The 26,362-nt window shown below is 39.9% G+C and overlaps 1 protein-coding gene across 2 annotated transcripts in view; it reads right to left on the bottom strand.

Moving 5' to 3' along the window:
• Positions 1-26,362, bottom strand: part of LOC127417624 (complexin-1) — a 100,061-nt gene that overhangs the window by 11,881 nt on the left and 61,818 nt on the right. For both annotated transcript variants that reach the window (XM_051657671.1, XM_051657673.1), the window contains exon 3: positions 11,907-12,082. In XM_051657671.1, the coding sequence (XP_051513631.1) occupies positions 11,907-12,082 (176 nt within the window). The remainder of the gene's footprint in view (positions 1-11,906; positions 12,083-26,362) is intronic.

Below are 26,362 nucleotides of genomic sequence, written 5' to 3'. Positions count from 1 at the left end.
GCTTCAGGGTTCAATCGTCTTTCCACTTCACCAGCTGCAGCGGGCTTCTTCGTTGAGAAGAAAGATGGAGGTCTCTGTCCATGCATTGACTACCGAGGGTTGAACACAGTAACAAGCAAGTACAGGTACCCACTCCCTCTTGTTCCATCTGCCCTAGAACAACTACGTGAAGCATGCATCTACACAAACCTGGATTTGAGAAGTACATACAACCTGATTCGTATCAGAGAGGGAGATAAGTGGAAAAACGCATTTATCACCACTAGGGGGCACTATGAATACCAGGTGATGCCTTATGTCCTGGCCAACACACCAGCTGTGTTCCAGTCATTCATCAATGAGATCTTCAGAGACCTCCTCAACAGATGTGTCATTGCCTACATTGACGACATACTCATTTACTCCCAAGATAAAGCACAACACAAATCAAAGACATTAAATTGGTCCTCTCCCGCCTGCTGAAACACCAACTCTACGTGAAAGCAGAGAAATGTGAGTTCCATGTTACCCATACAATTTTCTTAGGGTATATTATTAGCTATAGAGGTGTTGAGATGGATGACTCCAAGATCAAGGCAGTCACGGAGTGGCCAAGACCCAACACTGTTAAGGAGCTACAACGTTTCCTGGGTTTTGCGAACTTCTATAGGAAGTTTATCCGCAACTACAGTCTTATCTCTGCCCCCTTAACGTCTTTGCTTAAAGGAAATCCATCCAAGCTACCATGGAGTGACTCTGCTCAAAAAGCCTTCGAGACCCTCAAGACAAGTTTCACGACCGCCCCCATTTTCAAGCACCCAGATCCTAGCCAACCGTTCATTGTGGAAGTGGATGCCTCAGACTGCGGCATAGAGGTGGTTCTCTCTCAACGCCACAGTAACCCTGGAAAACTTTACACTTGTGCTTTTCCCGTAAACTGAACTCCGCTGAAATAATCTATGATGTTGGAATCAAAGAACTACTCTCCATGAAGGCTGCGCTAGAAGAGTGACGCCACTGGCTTGAAGGTTCTGGCATCCATTCTAAGTAATCATCGACCATAAGAAACTCAAATACATCAAGGGAGAAAAATGTCTGAATCCACGACAAACCCGATGGTCACTCTTCTTCACAAGGTTCCAATTCACAGTCACCTACCGCACTGGCAGTAAGAACTGCAAAGCTGATGCTCTCTCACGTCATCATAATCCCCTTCACAACATACCTCAAAATGAATCTATACTCCCACCTTCTGTTATCATCGCACCCATAAGCTGGGACATCATGTAAGAGATCCAAAGAGCCCAACTAAAAGACCCTGCACCACCTGAATGCCCTCCAACCAAACAGTACGTACCACGCACGCTACGCCAAAGAACAATATAATGGATCCATACCTCCCTCAGCACTGGACACCCTGGCATCCAGAAAACGATAAGACTGTTATGTAACTCAATTTGGTGGCCTTCAATCATTAATGATGTCACTGCATACGTTAAAGCATGTCAAGTTTGTGCAAAGTCTAAAACCCCCAGAGAACTGCCAGCCAGCCTGCTATTGCCACTGCCTATCCCTCAGAGATGCTGGTCCCACCTGTCCATTGACTTCATCACCGATCTGCCAAACTCCAATGGGTATAACACCATCTTTGTTATCATTGATCGTTTATCTAAGTCACGCAGACTAATCCCCATGTAAGGTCTACCCACTGCCATGGAAACCGCTAACACTCTGTTCCACCAAGTTTTCAGGATCTATGGTCTGCCAGAAGACATAGTGTCTGACCGGGGACCACAGTTCACTTCCAGAGTCTGGCAGGCTTTCTGTAAACGGCTGGACGTCAGTGTCAGCCTCACGTCTGATCATCATCCTCAGGCAAATGGACAGGTGGAGAGACAAAACCAGAAAATCAGCAGATACCTCAGGTCTTACTGCAGTCGAGAACAACAGAGGTGGAGTGACTTCCTCCCATGGGCTGAATGCGCCCAGAACCCCCTCACACACTCATCTACTGGACTCACTCCTTTCCAATGTGTGCTGGGCTACCAACCTCCTATGTTCCCTTGGTGAACCCTCTACGGTGCCAGCGGTGGATGATTGGATCAGGTGGAGCGAGCAAGTGTGGAACAGTGCGCACGTCAGATTGCAGCAGGCCATCCAGGCCCAACAGATCCAAGCTGATCGACGGAGGCATCCCCACCCCGACTATCAACCTGGCCAGAGAGTCTGGCTATCTACACGAGACCTCAAGTTGCGGCTACCCTGCAGGAAACTCAGCCCCAGGTATGTTGGTCCATTCAGAATTGTAAGCCAAATCAATCTGGTAACTTACCGACTGGAGCTACCTGTTAACTACCGCATCTCTCCTTCCTTTCACATGTCATTGTTGAAACCTATCCACCTGACATCTGGCCCCAGAACCACGGATCCTGAGCCTCCATTGGAGATATACAGATCACCTGCTTACATGGTCAGAGAGATCATAGACTCATGTCGTCGAGGGGGCCAGATGCAGTACCTGGTGGACTGGGAAGGTTATGGACCAGAGGAGAGATCTGGGTAGCCGCAAAGGACATTCTGGACCCAACATTGATCCATAACCTCCACAGAGCGTACCCGAATCGTCCTGCACCACGACCAAGGGGACGACCCAGAAGAAGGGGGGGGGGGTTCTGTAATGAATGAGGCTGGTGTCCATTCAGCCAACCACCAGAGGGAGCCCTCTCCCGAATACTGACACTATTCCATTTCTTCTATGGTGACATCCTGTTTGTACTATATAAATAGCTATGCTTCTCTATTGGTACTTTGCAAAGTATTGCCAGTTTCACTGCCTTACCAAGTGTTATTCTCATTGCCTGTTTATTGTCTATCTGTTATGACCATTGTGCCTGCTTTACGGATTTACCGATATTGGAATACTGTTTTGCTCTGTTTGCCTGGTTGGACTGATTACCTGTGTAATGACAACATTGCCTGCTTCAATGATTACGTCTCTGTCTTGTGTCTTGGTTTTTTTTGCTGATTATAATAAACTTCCTGCATATGGATTCTACCTTCGCCTCCATGTCAAGTCCCTTACACTCATCTATAGATTATTAATTTAGATCAACATCAATGCCGATAAAAAAACATGGATAAATGAGCATTGTTAAAAGCAACTTTGTAGAAATGAATGGAGCCATGTTGATTAGACTGTCTGACTGATGGCCTATTACGTAAGGGATGTTTCGGCTCATGAAACTCACCTGTTGTCACGTCTAGATGTGTTTTTGTTCATGTTTTGTGTTAATGTCTTTTATTTTGAAAAAGTAGTTCCATGTCATGTTATTTCCTGTTTCCCTGCCATGTCATGTGATTTCCTGTTTCTATGTCAAGTCATGTGATTTATCCTGTTTCCCTCATGTTCATGTGTCTTGTTCCTATTGGTTCATAGTCTTGTTATTAGTTCTGTTATGTCATTGGTTCATGGTCATTGTCTTGTTATCTTGTTTATAGTTCTGTCTGTTCATTGGTTGATGTTTCCCATGTCCATGTACTTAAGCCTCATGTTTTCCATTGTGTCTTGTCAGGTATTGAATGTGAATGTATTGAATGTTGGTGTAACATCATTCCATGTCAAGTCTAGTCTAGTCTAGTCTAGTCCATATTTATGTTTTGTTCTCGTTCATGTTAATTAATAAACTGCACTTGGGTTCTACACTTCATCATCATCGTCTGCCTGTCATTGCTTGCCAGCTTGCCAGCTAACATTACAGAGACAATGTTACAGAATACCTGACCACCAAAATAAACCCAGCAGATCTACTAATACATCTATGTCAAGGAAAGTGTTCCATAGAAGAATATGTGGAGGACTTCTGCACTCTGGCCTACAGGGTTGGATTTAATGAGATCGCCCTCAAACACTTTTTTCATGTAGGCATGAATGAGCCAGTGCACTCCTGGATGCCTGGCAGCTGGAGTACCTTCAATCTGGCTCAATATATCAACCTTGCCCTGTGGATAAGTGGTTCAACTTTCACTGTGGGGGAAGTGGATAACGAGCCAGAGTCCCATGTCATGGCCACCGAGCCAGAGTCCCACGTCATGGCTGCCGAGCTTGCGCCACATTCTACCCCAGATCCTGAGCTTGCTCCAGGTCATGTCACGGCAACGCCTCAGCCTGCTCCATGCCATGTCATGACAATGCCTCAGCCTGCTCCATGCCATGTCAAGGCAACGCCTGAGCCTATCACAACAATGCCTCAGTCTGCTTCATGCCGTGTCACAGCCGAACCTCAGTCTGCTCCATGCCATGTCACAGCCAAGCCACAGACTGCTCCATGCCATGTCTCAGCCAAGCCCCAGACTGCTCCATGTCATATCTCAGCCAAGCCCCAGACTGCTCCATGCCATGTCTCAGCCAAGCCCCAGACTGCTCCATGCCATGTCACAAGCAAGCTATTGCTCCATGGTCTAGGCCCACCTCTGTTCCAAGGTCCAGGCCCGCCTCTGCTCCACGGTCCAGGTCCGCCTCTGCTCCACGGTCCAGGCCCGCCTCTGCTCCACGGTTCAGGCCCGCCTTCTGCTCAAAGAGCCAGCACCCACTCCTGCCACGGCCAACGAGCCAGCACTCACGCCTACCACAGCCAAGTTAGTGACCCTGTCTTACCATGTTACCATGTCATGCCATGTAGCCACGTCAAGTCGCCACGGCCTACTTGTTTCCCATGTCCATGTAATTAAGCCTCATGGTTTCCATTGTGTCTTGTCAGGTATTGAATGTGAATGTATTGAATGTTTGTGTAATGTCGTTCCATGTCAAGTCAAGTCAAGTCTAGTCTAGTTCATGTTTATGTTTTGTTCTCGTTCACGTTAATGAATAAACTGCACTTGGGTTCTACACTTCATCGTCTGCCTGTCATTGCTTGCCAGCTTGCCAGCTAATGTTACAGAGACAACGTTACACCTGTGATTGGCTGGATGGTTGCTTAATAAGCCCAAAGTAACAAAACGCAAAGAATACTGTATACAAATCCACCATATGGACTCAGTATGGGTTTAGCTTGGAAAAGTGTGGGGGACCGAATCACCTTTTTTTAAAGAGTGCTGGCTGCTACGCCCTTGGGTATTGATACAAATGTTTATGTACTATAACCACATTTTACTTACCAATACCGACAAACACTTGTGGCGGTACAATCCAGGTATTTGCTCCTGAGTTCATTTCCCCACCTAACCTTCAGGAGTTTCCCAATCGACTCCCATCCCAAATGAGGAAATATCTTTGTCCATTTATTATGCTGTACCCGTGTCAAGCGGCCCTCCCTCGATATCTTTAAATAGGCAGCCATGCTGATAAACGATAGCGATAACAGAAAAAAAAAAAAAATCATTAAGGCATATGATAATCTGCAAATATGAGCAACATCTTATTTTTAACTCTGATATACACTATGCATCTCAGCCATGGAGACCACTATTTAAATGAATAGTCTATTATTGAGGCTAACATCTTACTCTTGTCTTTCAACTCATTGAAATATCAAAATGACTCACTTTAATTAATATATCAAATAATTCAGTGAATTTTTGGGAGGGTTACTGTAGGAATTCTTGGGAAATTGTGCATGCATCTGATGTAATTATTCAGTTCAAACGGGGTAGACAGTCCAATTCTTTTGCATCTAACAGTAATTTTTCTACTGCCCCAAACTATTCTTTTTTTTCTAATCTTTCCCCGCTGTTAATGCATTAGAGCTGCTGAGTGCCGATGCGGGGACACGGTCAGAGACATAGTATTTTTGTTGAACATAGTACGGAACAGAGACAAGATAATGCATAAGAACAGCAGAGAATTGAGCTGAGAAAGAACACGAGGCAACAGTGAAACTATTTTAAGCGTTGAACATATTCAGCACGGTGAGGAACGGTTTCAGTAGCATTTCCACTTGAGCACAGTACAGCACGATTACAAACTGTTCTCTAACTGCGCTTAACCATGCTCAACAGTGCCGGTGGAATGGTTTTGATAAGTGGAGACTCACGATTGTCAATTTGCCAATGCTAAAGAAACTCATTTGTTTCTAGGTAGCTGGCAAATTTAGCTAAGGAGAGGTTTATAAAGTTTGATGAAAAATTTAATAAAAAAAGAAACAGTATATGTTTGGTGTATCTTCAAGATTTTATGATAATGGTTTAACTCATATGGTTTATAATTTGCCTACATACAGTATATTATTTGTATAATATATTATTCTATTACTTGTATAATATTATGTCAATAAATGTCCTTTTTATCTAGTGCGGGAACTTTTACCTTTCTGTGTGTAATTTATGTGATTTCCCGAAGTTTGAGTCCACTTGTGAAAATGTTTAATTTAGCATTTTTCAAATTTAATCATATATTTTTCATTAAAAATGATATTATCAGCATAATACCTTGAGTGAATTTGTTTTTGCAAAATCTGATGATTATGATATAATCATGATCCTGCATGTGAATTTTCACAGAGTATCTTGTGCTGGGTCGCCTCCATCTGCTGCTTCACCGCCGAGAACTGCTGGGCAAAGTCATCGACAGTGTCGCCGAATAGGCCAGCCTGGGGAATGGGGGCAGCAAGAAACCGTGTCTTGTCAGCCTCACCCATCTCGACCAGGTTGAGCCAAAGTTGGTGCTCCTGGACCACTAGTGTGGCCATCATCTGCCTGAGAGACCATGCTGTGACCGCTGAAGAAAGCAAGCTGTGACTGCAACATTGCCATGGTCATGTTCTCGCAATGAGAACATGAACCATCTGCAAACGCTGCCTACGTGTGGGTCGCGCCCAGACACGAAAGACAGCGATCATGACCATCCGAAGTTGAGAGATAATGACCGCAACCAGGAATAACACACAATCGGAAAGGCATCTTTAAAAAGACGTTCCGTGTGTGCCGTTCTTTTAGATAAATATATACTCTTTTAGAGGAAAAGCTCTTTCAGAAAATATACTCTCTTGTTTTCTGCCGAAGCACCCAGGGGTGTTCTCTGCAGTGCACCAGTGCAGAGGAGGGAGAAGCCGCTGAAATGCGCCGTCAGATCCAGCAGAGATGAATGAACAGCAGAATTCAGCTCAATGAGCATGACCGTTCGGCTCCGAAGAGAAAATCTGAATGAGTGGTTGCATACCAGCTCCTTTTATACCCGTATGTCCGGGGGGGTGGCATGCAAATACCACTCGCCAATTTTCATTTGCCTTTTATCAAAGACCAGAGGTGTCTCCGGCTCCCAAGAGTGACCCCTAGTGTCACTACATCGACACAACTTCGAGTGAGTGACAGATAGGGAAAGAGAAAGGAGATATTAATGTGATTAAAAGGATAGTTCACCCAAAAAATTAAAATTCTCTCATTATTTAATCACCCTCATGCCATCATGGATGTGTATGACTTTCTTTTGCAGAACATAAACAAAGATTTTTAAAAGAATATTTCAGCTCTGTAGGTCCATACAATGCAAGTGAATGGTGATCAAACCTTTGTAGCTCCACAAATCATATAAAGGAAACACAGAAATAACCCATAAGTGTTTAAATCAATATATTCAGAAACGGTATAACAGGTGTGGGTGAGAAACAGATCAAAATGTAAGTCCTTTTTTTACTCTAAATCTCAACTTTCACATTTACATCAGAAAGTCACATGTGATGACTGTTTAGTTTCACTTTAAAGTGGAAATTTAGATTAAAAAAAAGACTTAAATATTGTTCTGTTTCTCACCCACACCTATTATATCGCTTCAGAAGACATTTAAAGGAATATAAAGAGAGATTTGAAGAGATTTAAACACTGGAGTCTTATGGATTAGTTTCCTGTATGTGATATCCTGTATTTTGGAGCTAAAAAGGTCTGATCACCATTCACTTGCATTGTATGGATCTACAGAGCTGAGATATTTTCCTAAAAATCTTGTGTTCTGCTGAAGAAGGAAAGTCATACACATCTGGGACGGCATGAGGGTGAGTAAATGATGAGAGAATTTTCATTTTTTGGGTGAACTATCCCTTCAAGACAATATACATTTGTAATTAAAGAGGGGACTTTGATTAGCTGGATTTATGTTGCTATTTGTTTATCCAAAATATAGCTTCATTTGAACATCACATAGTTTGTAAAATGGGAATGGGGGAGGGGAGGTGTTGCTGTAAAGGGATTTGAACACCGATTGAAACTTCAGCAGATAAAATTTGATTGATTATGTTGTAATTTATTATACTCTAATGTATATCAGTGAAGGGGTAGGTAATAATTGTTGTTACAATTATTTATGAGAAGTTATAACATATCATAGGGCATATTAGGAGACACAATATGGGCTTCATAGGAAGTGTTTGTAGAAAGTGAAACCAAGTTATTAACAAATAATATTGTACATGCAGATACAAAATCAACAGTTCGTTTACATTCAAGTCTGAATATATGAATGTTTCATGATTACATAATGCAGAACTGAACATTATTTAATGTAATAATGTTTGTTAATGTAATTAACACAACATTTTCATTTTCATAATCCCTGGGTCTTCCCATGCCACCATTTATTTTCTTTTTTTCTTTTCTTTTTTCTTTTTTTTTTCCATAGTCACACAGCAAAGAAGCCATATGCCAGTATCAGCTCAATCTCTGTTTCTCCACATGGAAAGCTTGCCGAGCTGGACTGTTATTTTTCCAGTCCCTCTGGTTCACAGCATGCACCCTCAGGGCTCTGCCATCCCAATTTGCAACGTGCCACTCTACTGCAACTTTCCACCATCTTACATTCAGCCTCCCCAAAAAGTCAACAAAGAAAAACCCAAAACTACTTTTCACAGCCTGATCTGATGAAAGTGACATAACTGTGGCGACATTTTTGCAAAGTATTACGCGGTTCCATAGAAGTATTGAGGCAGTTCCGAGGTGAAATTTCCACTGTGTGACGCTAAAAGAGAGTTAAATGTTCTCCTAACAAATTAGGTTTTTGAGATTAATGCTCTATCGAGTTTTAAATCAACAAAACTGACCTCCCTACCCCAAATCTTATACCTAAACCTACTCGATAGTGTAATAAAACCAAACGTGATGTGAAAAAATGCAATTACTGAAGCGACCACTTCATTTTCTGGTGCCTCTATGACACTTTCGGATTACATGTCAACCCACATGCTCTTCAGGGCTTGTACCCCAGTCTTTGGCGTCTCAAGTGCAAAGCGCTATCAGTTGCGCTACCGCACAATTTGATCACACATGAAAAACCTTATAAATGTAGTTGGTTATGTAATGCAAACATTAAAATGTATCACCTTACAAATCATGAGCTATAGTAAAAGTGTTTTGATGTCATAAGATAGCACTGAGTGAGAAACATGGTGGAAAGCGAGTATTGAACTAATGATCTGCCGTTTTAATTGTGATTTGTGAAATTAGCTTGATTTGTGCACTATAAAACATTTTAGTGTGAGTTTACAGTAAATTCCTGGCTACTAAGTGCATGACTTTCACAGTATATTTTGCAGTAGTATTTCAACAATTTATTACAATTACAAGACAGCTGTATACTGTGACTTCGCATTGAACAGGTCCAGGAAATTACTCTAATGTAGCAGTGCTGTATTGTAGAATAGCAATTATCAAGTGTATATTTGTTAATCTGCAATATTTGTTAATTGTCACCATTGTTCACCATTGTTGAGTTTGTATGCTGAGTGTTGATATCTGTGTGTACTTGACTGCCAACTTTACTAAAAGTATATGTGCAACAGATCAATCGTATCACAGTATGACCTTGCAAGACTCACTACCTCATTGTTTAATTACAACTATTTTTTTTCTTACAAATGCACCATATAGTGTAGACTACACATCTTGATCTGACTTAGTAAATCTCAAAATTAAACAAATTTGCTGCCTGCAGCACAGTGCAAAAAATAATGTTCTTAAAAACACAATTGTGTCAGCTAGAAGAACATTTATTTACTTTAAATAAGTCAAAGTTTCCATTCAAAGGGAACACTAAATACCATAATGGTAACTTCAAACTAAATACAATTATCCCACAATGCAGTATGATATTGTCATTAATTTTTTTTAAGTAATGTGTTGTGTTATAACAGAAAATGGCATAGCCTGCATTGATTTTACAGTAGAATTATTAAAGCAGTATTTTATTGTAAGAAATTACTGTTACATCTTGTAAAATCCTGGCAATTTGTTACAGTGTGCTTCATCAAAAAATTGTTGCAATACATACAAGGAGACACATAAAAAATCATTTTGCAATAATGCTGGTATAGTAAACTGATTCTGAGAGACCTCTTTGACATTTCCTTTGGTGATGCTAGTGGCATATAAATGTAAAATTCCAGAGTCTTGTGGCATACCACTGGTGGTATACACATATCGAGAACCACTAGTCTTGAGTGGTCATTTTAACATTTTGATGCCTTATAATGGTGGATAAATATCTCAACCTGGTCACATGAGAAGTTGTTAGAATAGTATGAGATGACAAAATCATAAGAAATGGTACAAGTTGTCCTATATAAAATCATACGACTTGTTATTGTTGTTATGATTTTTCCTAAGTTTAACTTCTGACACAAAACTAAACCTAACCATAAAGTGTAACTCCTTACCCAAACCCTTAACTCTATAATGCCTTATGTATCAAATATGATACACAACGTTTGATGGCTCCTGTCTCACTCTCTGTTGAGCTGAAAAGCCAAAAAACGTACACTACCGGTCAAAAGTTTTGAAACACTTCTCATTCTTTATTATAATTTTTTTTCACATTTTAGAATAATAGTAAAGTCATTAAAACTATGGAATAACATAAATGGAACTATGGGAATTATGTTGTGACTAAACAAAATCCAAAATAAATAAAAACTGTGTTATATCTTAAAATATCATCTTCAAAGTAGTCACCCTTTGCCTAGAATTTTCAGAAATGTACTCTTGACATTTTCTCAACCAACTTCTTGAGGCATCACCCTGGGATGCTTTTTAAACAGTATTGAAAGAGTTTCCATCTATATGCTGGGCACTTATTGGCTGCTTTTCTTTATTATTTGGTCCAAGTCATCAATTTCAAAAACTTTTTTTATTTTATTTTTTTTATTAAATTTTAGTTTTATAATTAAATAAATTAATATGGTGGCACAATTATATTTTTGTCTACAAAACTAATTTCAAACATTTAAGCATTTTGATTTTGAATATCATGGGAAACATTTCGGTCAAGTTTTTCAAAACTTTTGACCAGTAGTGTATGTTATATAAGTTTCACATGTTTTTGCCACCATCTAATGGTTATTTGTGAAAAAGTGTCAATGTTTATATCGATCTATTTCAGTTAGGATAACTCTCGAAGTAGTATAACATATATTCCACATAGTATGGGCTTGGTCTTGGCGGACTAGATCTGCTCTACACATGCACTGCTGCTGCTGCTGACAGAGAACACAGAGGAAAAAAAAAGAAAGAAAGCATGTGCAATTTTTACGATTGCTTTTTTTATTTTGTCTAATGGTACTAAAACAGTTTAATGTCAAAAAATTAGAATTTTCTGGGGGGGGGGGGGGGGTTGCGTGGTATTGTAACATGGAAGAAAACATCAGGGTTTGGAAAAAGAAGAGAGAAGAGTGTTAGAGGTTATCAACATTCATTAGTCATTTGTACTGTATAAATAAATATGGAATGAGTAACCAAATGTTTTCACATAAGTTTTCTTTGTTAAAATAAAGTGTTGAATAGGAGGCTAGGTAAAATTTGATGCCTGTACTGTATCAATTTGGTTTCTATTGGAATAAAATTCATATCTTTTCATACAAGCCAAGTCATATGATATCATATGATTTCGCCATATTGTACAAATTATTACGAGTTGTCATGAGACTATGATGATTATCTCATGGTATGTTTACCTTGTCCCTGATGCCCTGTCGAATCGATTCCCTCTCCGCCTCCATTTTTGCGTACTTCGCCTTTCTCTCTTCCTCCTGTTGCCTGAGGGCTTCTTGTCTTTCTTCCTCCTTCCTCTCTGCATCAGGGTCCTTCTCCTCCTCGCCGCCCAGCATTTTCCCCATATCTTTGGTCGCCCCTTTGAGAGAAAGAAAGACATTTAAATTATGTTTTTGACTAAAGCTTTTATCCAAAACAACTCACAGTCCATTCAAGGTATACATTTGATCAATTTGTTTGTTCCCTGGGAATCAAAGCCATGACATTGTCATTGCTTGCATCGTGCTCTACCAGTTGAGCTTCAGGAAACCTCAGAGAGAAATGAGAACAGGAAGTCCATGAACAACATTTCACAAAGATTTGGAGGATAACCTCTAACACAAGGTGCATTGAAAACTAATAAATTAGTTCCCGGTGTTATCTTTTTTTTAATTTTCTTTTTTATAAATACCCTCAATGGTGACTGCTCTCTTTGTCAGTAGTACATGCAAGTAAGACAGGCACCCATAAGGACTATGGGTCAGAACATTACAATAAAAGGGCTCCATGAGGGCCATGAGGACAAAAGATTTTGACACAGCAGATAATAAGTTCTGATTGCATCCGCAGCCTCCATTCATCAATCATCCAGACACTTGTTAATGTTCCATAGTGTGAGTATCTGTGATGCTCTGTGTGTCCCTTCTGGTGGTCAAACCGTATTAATGCAATGTGATGTTACGTTGTGTCAGGCTTACTTTTGTAAATGAGGGTGTAATTAGCTTTTATCAAAAGACAAGTGCTCAAAATCACACAAAGCAATCTTGGAATTACCCTGAATGAACAGCCAGCGACTGTGATGTCCTTACAAGCTGAAGAGTACACCAGATGTGCGTAAATATGTCATGAAATCAAGGGAGTGTTATTACTATGCTAGAAGACAGGACTCTGTGAGCTTCCCTGAATACATAATCTATGGTATTTTATTAATGTTGAAATTTTGTATTGTCACACTTTCCAAATTTTTCTCATTTGAAAGTCACTTTGGATAAAAGCATCTTCTAAATGAGTAAATTTAAAGCAGAAAAAGGTAAAAGGTGGCCAAATGTTAAAAACAAACATAAATCATAGAAATCACTAGGTTAAAAAGTACATTCTTGAAAAAAAAGGTTCTTCCATTTTTTTTGCAACCTCTTAAAATAATAATAATAATAATAATAATAATAATAATAATCTTAACAACAATCATTTTTGCTGTATTGACCTGTTTCAGTCACTTGACTTTTTCATTGTAGTGCACATATTTGTGACCATCAGTGGGGGAAAGAAATGGCAGTGATTGAAAAAACACCTGTAAAACAACTTTAAGAAATACATCAATAATTGCATTTGATCCATGCCAAGTCTCAGGGAATATTTTTACAGGTCCGAAGTCAGCACAAATATTGCCAAATTTGACTTTCAGGGGCATCTATATATTTGTTTTACATGCTTCATCTTCATATACTGGTGAGTCTTATGTGTGACTGGCAAGTATATCTGCCTACTGTCGCTGACTTTTGCCGCATCCCACATTGTCCTATTTGCCGCAAACTGATTGTATTTGGGGTTTCGGTTTCAAACATTGTGGCACGGTTATACAGTGACGTCACATGAAATGGGTCAATAGGGTTCATGAGTTGAATATTTGTTTTTTTGGAGAGCCAAAAATACAGGTTCTTCAGCATATTGGTTTCTGCCCAGAGGAACATTTGATTGCTCAGATGTTGCGCTTTCATATCTCAGAAAATGTAATGGAGATCTCAGTTGTATCTCATTTAGGGATCAACTTTATCTCAGATGTTTACCCTAAAATTATTTTGGAGAAATAAAAATAGATACAAATGCAAACACAACCTTTCTGTGTTTCTTAGGCTGACTTAGCAGAACAGAAGTTATCCAAGTTCATGCAATATGTATTCATGTCACGTCAGTTTGTTCTGGGAGACAGAACGCCATGTAAATGCATGAGGGGTTCTGTTTTCAGTCCAGGAGTTTTGGTCTTCCCGGATCAGCAGTTGTGTGCAGCACAATGCCATTGCCCACCAGCCCATGAGGTCTGCATTCAACCTGTGTGACATGTGGTCTCACATTTCCCGCTCTCTAGAAATTGATTTTAATGAGGGCTGGGCCTCTCTGACAACAGAGACATGTGCAGACTTCAACCTTCAGATCTGACAATTCGCTCCTCTTTCATCAGTCTGAGCTGTTCGTTCACATCATATCTGCAAGAGGGTTGAGTGAACCAGGCTGCATTATCCTCTGGAAGAGGGTGGTGACGATATAGCAAACTGCTTTTCACCACACATTTACAGCAGACCGACACAACTTTATAGTTGATGCCTGGTTTATGTGCAGCAAAAACTGTTAATGAGTAGATCACAAGAAAGTGATAATTACTTAACACGACTTTGTAAAGGACAAACTGAGAACATTCTACTGTATTGTTCTAAAGTCAACATGAAATCAAAATGGACCCATGTCACTTTCTTAATGCATGTTTCTGGTCTTATTGTGTGCAGCTGATCAATGCGTGTTACTCCAAATAAAAAATTGTCTTTGTATTCTTTCATCAAAATGTTATAACACTGAAACGACTTTTCAGCTTATGTGGTCTAGGCTGCGTGCCCTAATGGTTCATATTAACCAATAGCCAAATAGCTATTTAAGCACTGTTTTAGGCTACTGTTGTACTGTAGGTAATGCAGACAAGTGAATCGAAATTCTCTGAGTTAGTTACAAGAGTGATTGATGTTGAGAGACAAATCGATTGTCTGGAATCTTCGGAGAGGGAATTAACCACTAATCCGCCCGCGACTAAAGTTGATTTGGTACATCTCCTTGAAAAGCTTGAAGATCTTGAGAATAGAAGCCGCAGGAATAACGTTCGAATTGTTGGAATTCCTGAGCATGAGGAGGGCAGAAATATGGTGAAATTCCTAGACGAGCTTTTCCCGAGTCTGCTCGACATAACAGGCCACAAGCTGGAAATCGAGCGAGCTCACAGAGACCCAGCTCACAGATTTGCTGAGGGAGATAGGCCCTGATCGATTCTGGCAAGATTTCTGAGATCATCTGATAAAGATCTTGTGTTGTGCCAGACGAGGAACAAAGGGAAGCTTTCTTGGAAGAACCATAATATTTTCTTGTTCCCGGACTTTGCGAGTTCAACAAGAGAGAAACGCGATCAGTTCAAGGACTATAAGAAACACTTACATCAGAGAAAGATCACTTTTGCTCTGATGTTTCCGGCCAAACTGAGAATAGAAAGAAGTACGGTCACAAAGTATTTACATGTCCCAATCAGGTAATGTCTTTTATTGAATCAATGGGTGAGTAAACCATTGGGTGTTTCTCATGTGAGTCGGTTGACTCGCTGTACTTACTCTGGCTTTTGAGGAAGCTGGGCATCATTTTGGTTTCTTTTTGCGTTGGCTCCACCGAGTGGCTGGATTTTGTTTTGTGAATAACACTTTTCCTTAAAGAAACTTTTGCATTGACGAAAGATTACTTTTGCATTGAAGTTCCAGGCCAGTTTGAGAGTGGACACTACGGATGACCGCAAAATATCTACATGTTCACACAAAGGATGTCTTTTATAAAGCTGACGGATTGTGTAAGTCATGGTATATACTTTTATGCAGCCTCCGAGTGAATTGACTCGACCATCTGGGGAACCGGGATGCCAGTTTTGTTTCTTTTTGTATTGGTTCCACCTAGCGGCTGGAGCTTGTTCTATTGAATAACACTCCTTTGGAACAGCTGTTGATTAATCTGTTCGTTCTTCGTGCTTATTCCTCCTGCTGGCTGGAGTTTGTTTTGTTGAGTATTTTTACGGGACATTGGAATGATTACGTCATCCGCTGAACTCATAACAGCCGGCTCACTGAACATTCGTGTGCCTGTCCGAGGAATCTGAATGGTTTTATATCAGCTGGAATTTGTTTTGTGGAAGATCACACCTTTGAAACAGTTCTGTGAATGAATCTACACATTCTTTGTGTTCATTCTTCCTATTGGCTGGGGTTTATTTTACAAAGTATTTTTTGTTATGTAATTTTGCCTCACAAATTTGTAGGTGGTCAGGCGAATAATACTCAGGGGGTGGAAGACGGCTGGGTCACCCTCGTTTTGGGAGTGGTGTGGGGAGATGAGCGAGGTTGCGGCATTTGAGGAGGCAATCTTCAGAAGGTTAGGAAAGTGGGATTTGTTTAATAGGAAGTGGGGTGGATATTTGGATTTTTTGGAGGGTTCTCGGGGAGGGGAAGTGGAGAGGGATTTTTGATTTTTAATTTTTAGTTTGATGTGTATGTGCATTCTTGCTTTTTGAAAGTATTTGTTTTTTGTTTGTTTCTAATTTTTTGCTATAATTGTAAGAGACCACTGTCATTTGTGTTTGTGTCAGGTGGGGGGGATGTTCGGGGGGAAGGGTTTAATTTATATATCTGATTCCGTATTTTATGTTGTAAAATATGTTTTTTTATGAATGGAATCAATAAAAATGTGATTGGCCACTGGTGTCTGAAGTAGCCACGGTGTTGCCCACCCTAGTATGGAACTCATTTGCATAGCATAAAGTACAGTGTTAAAACAGTGTTTATCAAACCTCTTTCAAATGATTAAAGGCATCGTATGGAACAGATAGAGACCAAACACGATAAGAAACGGTTAAGTCATCGTCCATGCATTCGTTTATCTGTTAATAGGTCTGTCCCGTGAACTGTTCTGTTAACAGTCAATAACCATTAACATAAACTGTGCTTTGCATGAATATGGAGTGGATGTGTTGCAGTTTATATTAATTTAAGGTCTCCAAACATAGGTATGAATAGATATCTGTGGCCCTCCACTGCTGCTGCATCCGGGAGGTCCTGAAGGAATTTATATGGCAGTTCTTGCCTAAACCTTAGGAATGAGTTTGGTGGTTAAAGTCTTGTTTTAAGAATGTGTAGAAAAAAAAGGATAGCCCACTTTTCACAATCTAATCATTTATCCTGTTTCACTTGGAAAAATGTCACACTGTGAAAGTCAAATGGGTTGTGAATTGCCACTGCATGTTGACTTCAAATTCTGCTGCATGATGAACAGTCGTAATATGAATTTACCGTATATCACAAACTGATCCAATTAACTGTTCAGAGTGACTCACTTCAACTAAATGAAACAATTATCCACACTTGTATTACACTGTGCAGCCAGCAATTCAGCTCTAGCATAATCAATAGGTCATAACTGTACAACTATGATGTGGTCTAGTTTGAACAGTTCACATCCACAAGAACAGCAGGCTTACAGCAACTCAGAAAACTGCCTCAAATTAAGTTCAGTGAAGACTGAATGAGTTTGTACAAAATGAGAACATTTAGAAAGCCCTGGATTTCAGGAAAGTTGACTAAGGGATTTCATTTTAGGGCAAGGTTAACCTATGAGAATTGCCTCACAGCAACTGAAACTACCCACTGGGGCATCCATGGAAAAGATTAGCTGACATAACTGAAAACTTGCTGAAACTGAACAATTCTGTAGAGAGCTGTCATCCTGAATTACCAGTTGTTTGAAGCAGAGAGTACATCCTTGTGCTGAACAGCTTTATCAAACTTCAGGTTTGAAAAGAAAATTGCTGGTGTATATTCAGAGAGAATATATTGGGCTTGGAGACAGTCAGACAGTGCTTCACTGCAACACATATTTTGCTTCGAACCTGCTCTTATGAATTGCTCAACATAGTGACTGTATTTGTATCAACTGAAATTGGGAACATAAAAATGTATGCATGAAATTCAAGGTTTGTGTGAACACAAAAATTACTTATTATACTCTCTTTGCCCATTACTGTATTAAATGGGCCTAAACACATTTGTATGGGTCTTTTGCCTCTGAAGTTACAGTAACATAAAAAGGCATTTGCAAACCATTTTCTGTAATATATTATATTTCCAAGTGCAAGATAATTAAAAAATAAATAATAATAATAATAAAATAAAACAGGACGGCATGTTATCCATCGCCAATAGGTTGGATGATAAAAAGTGATCTCTATACGACAGATAGTTGGAGGGGAGGGGTTGAAAAATAAAAGGATTCGGTATGTGAGTTGTAATGAAAAGTCATTTCAGAGGTGGTGCAAGTTATGACATTTTGATGAAAGATTACATAGACAAACTTTTTTTCTTTGGAATTAAGTGGACAGATGAATCTGTGTTGGAGAGTGGTTAAGTAAAAGTAGTGACACTACTAACTAAACCATGGTTAACTGCATTAAAATCATGGTTTCCGAAAAAATAAAAAAAAAATAAAAATAAAAACGACAATAACACCGTGGTTCATTTTCGCAAGGGTAAATGAAAAGGGTGACAAATCTGAACTAATTTATTTTTAATATATACTACTTACCTAGAAAACTTCTTATTTTATCTACGCAAATGGAAACAGCAGCAGTTAACTGAACATTTTACTTAAAAAAGAAGGTAAAGTCCTTTTCATCCTGCGCAGGGCGGTGAATCATTGAAACATTTATGTGAACTGGTTCATCTGAACTGTCCAAAAGATCCAATTCACTATGAATCGGAGTTTCCAACACTTAAACAAGTGAATCGATTACTTTAATCAGTCATTTACATGTATATCTATAAAAAAAAATCGATTTACTTAAACGATTCAGTGTTTCCAGTGCGTCATGGGAGAGAGGACAGTTTAGGTGAGTTTGTGTACTCAGCTCCATTACAATGTGACAGTTTCACTTCCTTCAAACATACATAAATGCATCAATTCTCCTTTCAATCCAATTAAATTTAGCTCATTTTTCAGCTTTCTCTCAAAGCGAAGTTTTTGAAGATCACAGGCGAAAGCCGCAGCTTCCCTCTCCCGTTTGAACTCCAGTGTTTCTCATTGTCTGTTTTTAATTAGAGTTGTTTTCACTCACATGGCACTGGCTCTTGTCTCCGTTCCTCTGCAGCACACTGCTGTTAATCTGTGCTCCTGAGGCTAATTAGCTCATCTGATAGTGACAAAGTCGTTGTGCCGCCGCGTGAGACAGCAGTGCTCTGAAAACTCTTAACGCCGTCTCTGTGCAGTGTAGCACTACCTACTGCTCAGCCACTCGTGCAGACCAGACCAGAGTCCCTCAAGTAAATCTCTTCATTACAAGCAGCTAACCACACTAAAGCTAACAGGGTTCGAGGGTCTTCTCTATGTGTCATTGTGCGCCTGTTGGCCGAGAGGCACAGAGCTCTCTGAAAAATGTCAAATTGATGCTTGAGTTTTTTTAAATGGCACAATGTGGACTTAAAATGCACTGTTTTACATAAAGAGAGCGTGTTTGGTGAAGTATGTGTCTGTTTTAGTGGAAAATGTTGGAGATGGCATACTTGACAGGTGGCATATCCTCATATCTTTGTGCAGTTGACAGTATGTGTGTATGTGTGTGTGTGTGGCTTTACTGTGAGAGGAAGTGTGGGTAGATGAGAACAACATGTGCTACTCTTTACCTGAGCGTGTTTAAATGTGTGCGAGTGATAATGTGTGTGTCTCATAGAAATGGAAAATTGTTATATACCCATGTGTGTATGCAGTGGAGAATTCTCATGGCCGGCAAAGCCTTCTCTGCTGGCCTAACATGCCAAATAAATAAATATTTTTCATCCTTTCATTCTCAGTCACCTTTTTGCCTATGTATTTTTAATCACTTTCCACTCTTAATTAATCTACAAACAAATAGAGAAAAACGAAAAGTTTATCCAGTCAGAATCTATTCCTTGATGCTTACAAGCAAAGTGTGACAACTGTTTCACAAATTGCATGCCTGAAGCAGTGCGTGAGGCTGAGCTCCACCCCCTCAGGCCTTCAGAATTTCCACAGAATCCCTCAACAGTGCAAATGAATGAGCAACTAAAGTCAGATTGTCAGATTCATCAGCCAATCAGATTGATTTATTTGTTCTTGGTGGGTGTGATCTTTAGGATATGTCCCGGTCGAGGCCTTCTAGCTGGCCTTGAGTGACGCAATCACGCTTTAAGTGATGTACGTAATTTGAAAGCGAAGAGCGCGAGATTGTCATCACTGCCGCTATCGCCATTGAGAAAGAGATCCTTATGGATTTAAAAACACAAGATGTTGTGCATGACCATGTGATTGCTTAATTTATTAAACAGGAAAGGAGGACTGATTTTCACTTCAAGTAAATTGGTAAGTGCTTTTTGCATTGTTATAGCAACATCAGGAGTTTTTAAGTGTAAATTAGGCTGCTTGAGCATTCAGTGTCGGATCAAGTTTTGAAAAGTAGTGCTGCGTTCCATTCAACTAGGAAAGTCGGATTTTACAATTTCCTACTAGGAAAAGTGCAATGGAATGCATCTTGAAGTCAGAATTACAACTTGTAGTCTCGTGCAGAAATTCTCAACTCTGATTTTGCAGAGATGCAGGGGCATGATGTCACACAAACATGTCGACACTTAGGGAGATATACAAAGTAAGTGATAAACATTCACTTTATTAAGTAATATCGATAAATGAGTTCGTTTCCACATTACATGATATTAAAGCTTGTTTAACAAATGCCTGCAGAAACAGGTGTATAAAACATTATAATCTCTTTTGATAATCGTAAACCTGAAGCACAAATGCTAGTGCTGCAGCATTGTTTATCAGTTGGGTTGCTAGGAGACATTTCTAATGAGAGTCAAACCCCTGCTAAGCTAACGGGAGCATTGCAGTTTTGTTTCCTTAAACATCATCTTCCGAATATCGGGGAATGGAATGCATTTATTGTTGGAGATATCAAGTAGGAATATCCCACATCCAACTTGAATGGAACGCAGCATTACCGTGTACCTTAATGAAACGAAATTTATTGCAAGCACCATTTAAATCGCAAATATTATTAGGAAGATTTTTGCAGGTATTATAGACCTCCTTAGTAGATTCATATGAAAAATTATGATTTTTGAATGTCTGTCCAGGAGACATTCATTTCACAAAACAGTCATGCTGCAGTTAAAATTAGGCTTGCTTGAGCATTAAGTGTCGTTTCAAGTTCTGGCTTTCGTGCGTGGACGTGTTTTTAAAATGTCAGTTGGTATTAGTTGTTAGCTGCAACATAATGTATGATAGGCATAGCGTCTTATTCATTGTGAAACTGTGTTTTCTTAATGGCATGAATCGCACTGAATGCCTAGACTTAAAATGCATGGCCCGTGGCATTATATACTGTACAACTGTAGAAATATGTCAAGCTCATATGATTAAATATTGCATTTTGCTACAGACAAAAGTTCAAATTTGGTGAACTCTGACCTGCAAATCTGTATGACGAGACGATGTGTGACCAATCAGAAGATCAAAACATCACACACTGACCTCTCAGCTCAATACAAAAATACATATTCCAAAACTGCGTGTTTTAATTGTTGCTAGACAGTGAGTAGACAGCATATTTTAACAACAAACCAATCAAACTATGCACTTCTTTTATGTTTTTTAGATCTTATTTACATATACATTTATTGATTTCACAATTAATTTGCATATGCAAATAAGCACATTTATGTAACTTCAAAAAAAGTAAAAACCTACACTTCTATAAGTTAAACCATGAAGAAAATATGAGAATGTGTCATGTATTGGGGACAGATTGCTGCCATTGTGTGAAAAAATACAAATAACATCACTTGTTCATCACCATTTTGTGACAATAATAGCCAGTAGATGGCTGCAGTGTTCTATGCAGCCACCTACTGTGTAGTAACTATAAATTTTATAACAAGTTATGCATTTAGATATATATTTAGACATTAAAACTGTTTTGAAGTGTCAGTTTTTGCAAAAATGTCACACTATGCTTGCAGTCAAATCTGACCTGGTGTTACAAAGAGAAGTACAAATGTTGTTGCTAATTATTTATTTCAAACATAAAACTGTAATAAAGTAAATTAAGAAAATGAACAGTAATAAACAGAAATGAAGTCCTATTGGTCCTAATGGACAGTGAAACATAAGTCTCTTGTTCTCTCTCCCTCTCTCTTTCTCTCTCTGTGTGTATGTGTGTGTGTTTGTGTGTATGTGTGGTATACGAGGAATTTTTTTTAGGTATCAAACTGGTAATTACAAGGGTATTATGCTATAAATGTGGTTTATGAGGACATTTCTAGTGTCCCGATAATTCAAATCTCTTATAAAACACACTAAACTATGTTTTTTTTTTTTTGAAAATGTAAAAATGCAGAAAGTTTTTTGTGAGGGTTGGGTTTATGGGTAGGGTTAGGGGATAGAATCTATAGTTCGTAAAGTATAAAAATCCTCATAAGAGAGTCTATGGAGAGTCCTCATAAGGATAGCTGCACCAACGTGTGTGTGTGTGTGTGTGTGTGTGTGTGTGTGTGTGTATACATGCAGCATGCGTGTGTACATGTGTGTGTGAAGGTGATCACTGAAGGACTGTGATGGGTGACCGAGTCCACCGTGGAGTGCTGGCACGTGCAGAGAGCTGCAACTCAAGGACTCTGTGTTCCTCTCTTGCTCCATCTGTCTTTATCTCACACCTGCTTAACACCCAGAGCCCAGCGCCACACCTTCCCCCTACAGAGGCATTAACCTCCACCACAAGCACAGATACCACATGCGACAACCACCAACAGCATCATCTCCACAGCAGCACACAGAATGCAGGGCTGAAAACCTTCACTACTGTCCATATGTAAGCCATAATCACGTGTGTCATGTGATGTCTTTAATCCGTCTCTATTAAATTATGATTAATAATTTCCTTCCACCTTGAAAAGATACAACTGTCTTTGTGAACCTCCAAAAAAATAAAAAAATTAAAATAGGACTTGACATCCTATCTCCATAACTCCAAAATAATGATGTCTAAATATTATTAATAGCTGAACTTTTCCTTGACAAACTCAAAAGTCAAAAAGTGGTGCTGTCTCTGTCTGGTCGGGATTTTTTTCCAAAACAGATCACTGTTTTCAGTGATCCATACAGCCATAGTCTTCATACTTTTCAGGGGAATTAACCCACGAAAGGCTTATTTAGTTGACTCTGCATATTAAACTGGGATTTAAAAATGTATTTTTAACATCGAAAAAATTATATATAATATAATTAAACAAATATATACAGTATAAAATATGATCACATTTTAATTGATAAAACAGTCGAATATGATATTTTCACCTTGAAACTTTGAGGCTTTTATTATTTGTTTCCTTTATTTTATTTTCTCTCTACTCATTTTGCTAATTGATCAAATTAAACTGTTATGTTGTTGTTAGTGCAATATGTTAGAAAAATATATCTTCCAAAAACGCAATTAAAAAGTGCATGAATTGCACTTTTTATATGCTAAATCTATATTTAAAAAGAATGTATTTTATTTTTAATATATATAATTATTATTATACAACAGTTAGTTCCGGTCCTCGAATCTGACTGGACGAGAGATGTTCCAAGAGTGCTGATGTCTCAGAACATCAGCACTCGGACGCTTTACTGTTTGTATCACTCCGCTTGTGTTCGTGGCACTCTAAACTAAAGTGTAAGAGCAGCGCAGATGTGTAAAAGAGCAGCCAAAGGTGGGGATTTTCATTCATACCTGTGACATTAAAGATTTTAGCCAGCAGGTGGCGACAAAAGACCATTTCAATGTGTTATGCGCCATTTCAGTTGATGCTCGTTGGTTGAGTCACCGCTGTCGGTCAGCGAACGGTTTCTTTGAAGTCATCGGCATTGTCTCTCACTCCTTGTTTGTTCGAATTACAGCTGGGAAATGGAATTAAACTAACAGCTTCAGCATTAAGGCTTATCACAGCTGAGAGACACAACAGATGTAATCACACATACTCAATGTGCTTACCCTCCAGAGTTTCTGCATTGGTAGGAGATTTAAACATTCAACATGGCAGAGGAGAAAACGAACTAACTACCTCAAAACACTCATGGAGGTCCTCCGTTTGGATGGCTATTCACAAAGAAAATAGGATGTATTTGACCAAAATTCCATTATCCTCAGCAATCTGACTTAAGGCTATCGCACACCAGTTGAGACCTAGGACCTAGGAAAGTATGCATCCTTCAGGTCTACCACCATGAACCAATCTTGATGCCGGACACACGGCAAAATGTGCTTTGGCGTCAGCATCTTGAACGGGAGTCGCGGCTAGGACATGGCGTAGGTATCAAACTCAAGGCATGTCGATGCGATTCAGGTGGCATACAGTACACAAAAAAGTTACCAAGGTTTTTCCCTTCTTCAAGAATGAACAACGCTAGAGTAAATAATCTATGTTCTTTTGATAATGATATGCAAGTTGCGCAGTCTCCAGAGTCATAGCTAGGCGCCACAGACAGATGCCAGGTGGTAGTGTGTGTACCTTCATTGAAAACAATTGTTTCAAATTTTAGAACGCGCCATGTCGTCCGCCGTGACGATGTACGACCCCCATAACACTGCAGCTGAGGAAGAGATTTAAACAACTTGGGAGTCTTGACAGATGCAGGTGCTCGTGCACTCTCTCTCTCTCTCTCTCTCTCCCATTACAAAATATCTAGAGTTCTGGCAAACTAGCCACAAATGTACCTCATAGCCACAACTAGCCACAAATGAGACAAATGTGCTCATAATTTTCACATGCAAAGAAGCCATGTGATTCGCCACAAATGTTTGCCAGAATGTCTGTAGCTCTTCACCGGTAGTGCTGAAACTGTAGCAAACCTTTGGCAACAATGGACAATTTGCCGCCAGTTTGCTGCAAAACTCATTTGCATGTGAAAATAATCAGTGGTGAATTTGCTGCAAGTTTTGTAAGGGTCTCTCTCTCTCTCTCTCTCTCTCTCTCTCTCTCTCTCTCAAATACACACACGTCCTTGTTTCTCCAATAACTTGTAAAAAACAGCCCAAGCCATTATTACTAGTTATTAAGTGATGTTTTTGAATTAGTAACAGAGGCCTGGCCGCATCTCTTGAACTAGCAACACAGATCCTGATCTGTGCTCTAAGAAGTAGTTCAACATGTGCGTTTATTTGACTATGTAGGTATCTTTTTCCTAGGGGACTGGGTTAAAGGAAATTAGGTGTATCTCCTAAATCTCCCAAGAATAGATAGGAGAAGGTGGCATGAGTTTTATCATGAAAGTCTTTTATCACCCATTTACTACCATTATCTTCCCAAATCAGCATGCGCAGAGCCAGAAAATAGGACTGATTTGGTAAGGCTGGGCTGATCCATCACCGGTCTGGGACATTTTGCAGGAAAGGCCACCATCTATCTGCTTCATGCATGAGTTAAACAGCCTATGGGTTCATTGTAGCTTATGTCTAATTCAAGATATATGGCAATCCCCTAAGAATCGCAAAGTCAACTATAGAAGTCATTCATAGGTTCATTTCCTGAAAGAACTGTAAACACATGGCTCTGTGGCACCATCAAATTATTGGTCTGTTTATTTGAGCTTCCCCACTACCCGACACAGCAACATTTGTTCAACCAAGACTTCAGTGCAGGACTATCTGTTTGACCTATGGCAGATGGAGAAAGTATTAAGGAAAGCTGTTTGAAAATGTCTCGGTTACTTTCATAACCTCCATTCCCTGATGGAGGGAACGAGACGTTGTGTCGATGTAGTGACACTAGGGGTCACTCTTGAGAGCCCCGAACACCTCAGATCTTTGAGAAAAGGCCAATGAGAATTGGCGAGTGGAATTTGCATGCCACTCCCCCGGAAATACGGGTATAAAAGGAGCTGGCTCGCAACCACTCATTCAGGTTGTGTGCTGAGGAGCCGAGACAGGGTCCCGGCCATTTCAGCGGGTAGTACAGCGTTGTGGCAGGGGGGACACAATGTCTCGTTCCTTCCATCAGGGAACGGAGGTTATGACAGTAACTGAGACGTTCCCCTTCTGTCACTCACTCGACGTTGTGTCGATGTAGTGACACTAGGGGTCCCTATACGAAATGCCACAACTAGCTGAACCGTGTTACTTGGACTGCTGGTGCAGGTGCAAGCAAGCTGCTGCGTGCGTAGTAGCAGGTGCACCGGTCTGCACGTAGCCTCCCCCAATGCCCTAAAAACGTTCTATAGTTCCCCACATCCCTAGGGGGTGAAGAGATGTATCTAGTATGGAAGCAGGCCGCACCTGCCATGGCCTTTTCTCTCTATGTTTTCTCTCCACAGAGTATTCAGTTATTCAGCTGAGGCCATTTTAACACTCAATATATGCGCCGGGGAAGGTGTTCTTTTCTTATCCTATTCTTTCAGGGGGAAAAGACCCCGCGGAAACCAGATCCTGCCTGGAGGGGAGGTAACATGTGGCAAGCACTTCATGTGGGCTCAGAGCTGCACATGGAAGAGGTGCGGAGGTAGGTCCTGCCTGAAAGGGGAGGAGTTCTACAAACACAGCGAC

Source organism: Myxocyprinus asiaticus, chromosome 27 (genome assembly GCF_019703515.2).
Source record: "Myxocyprinus asiaticus isolate MX2 ecotype Aquarium Trade chromosome 27, UBuf_Myxa_2, whole genome shotgun sequence".
In the NCBI taxonomy this organism is placed as follows: domain Eukaryota; kingdom Metazoa; phylum Chordata; class Actinopteri; order Cypriniformes; family Catostomidae; genus Myxocyprinus; species Myxocyprinus asiaticus.
Note: the sequence above shows the minus strand (reverse complement) of the source record. Positions and strands in the feature narration are given on the sequence as shown.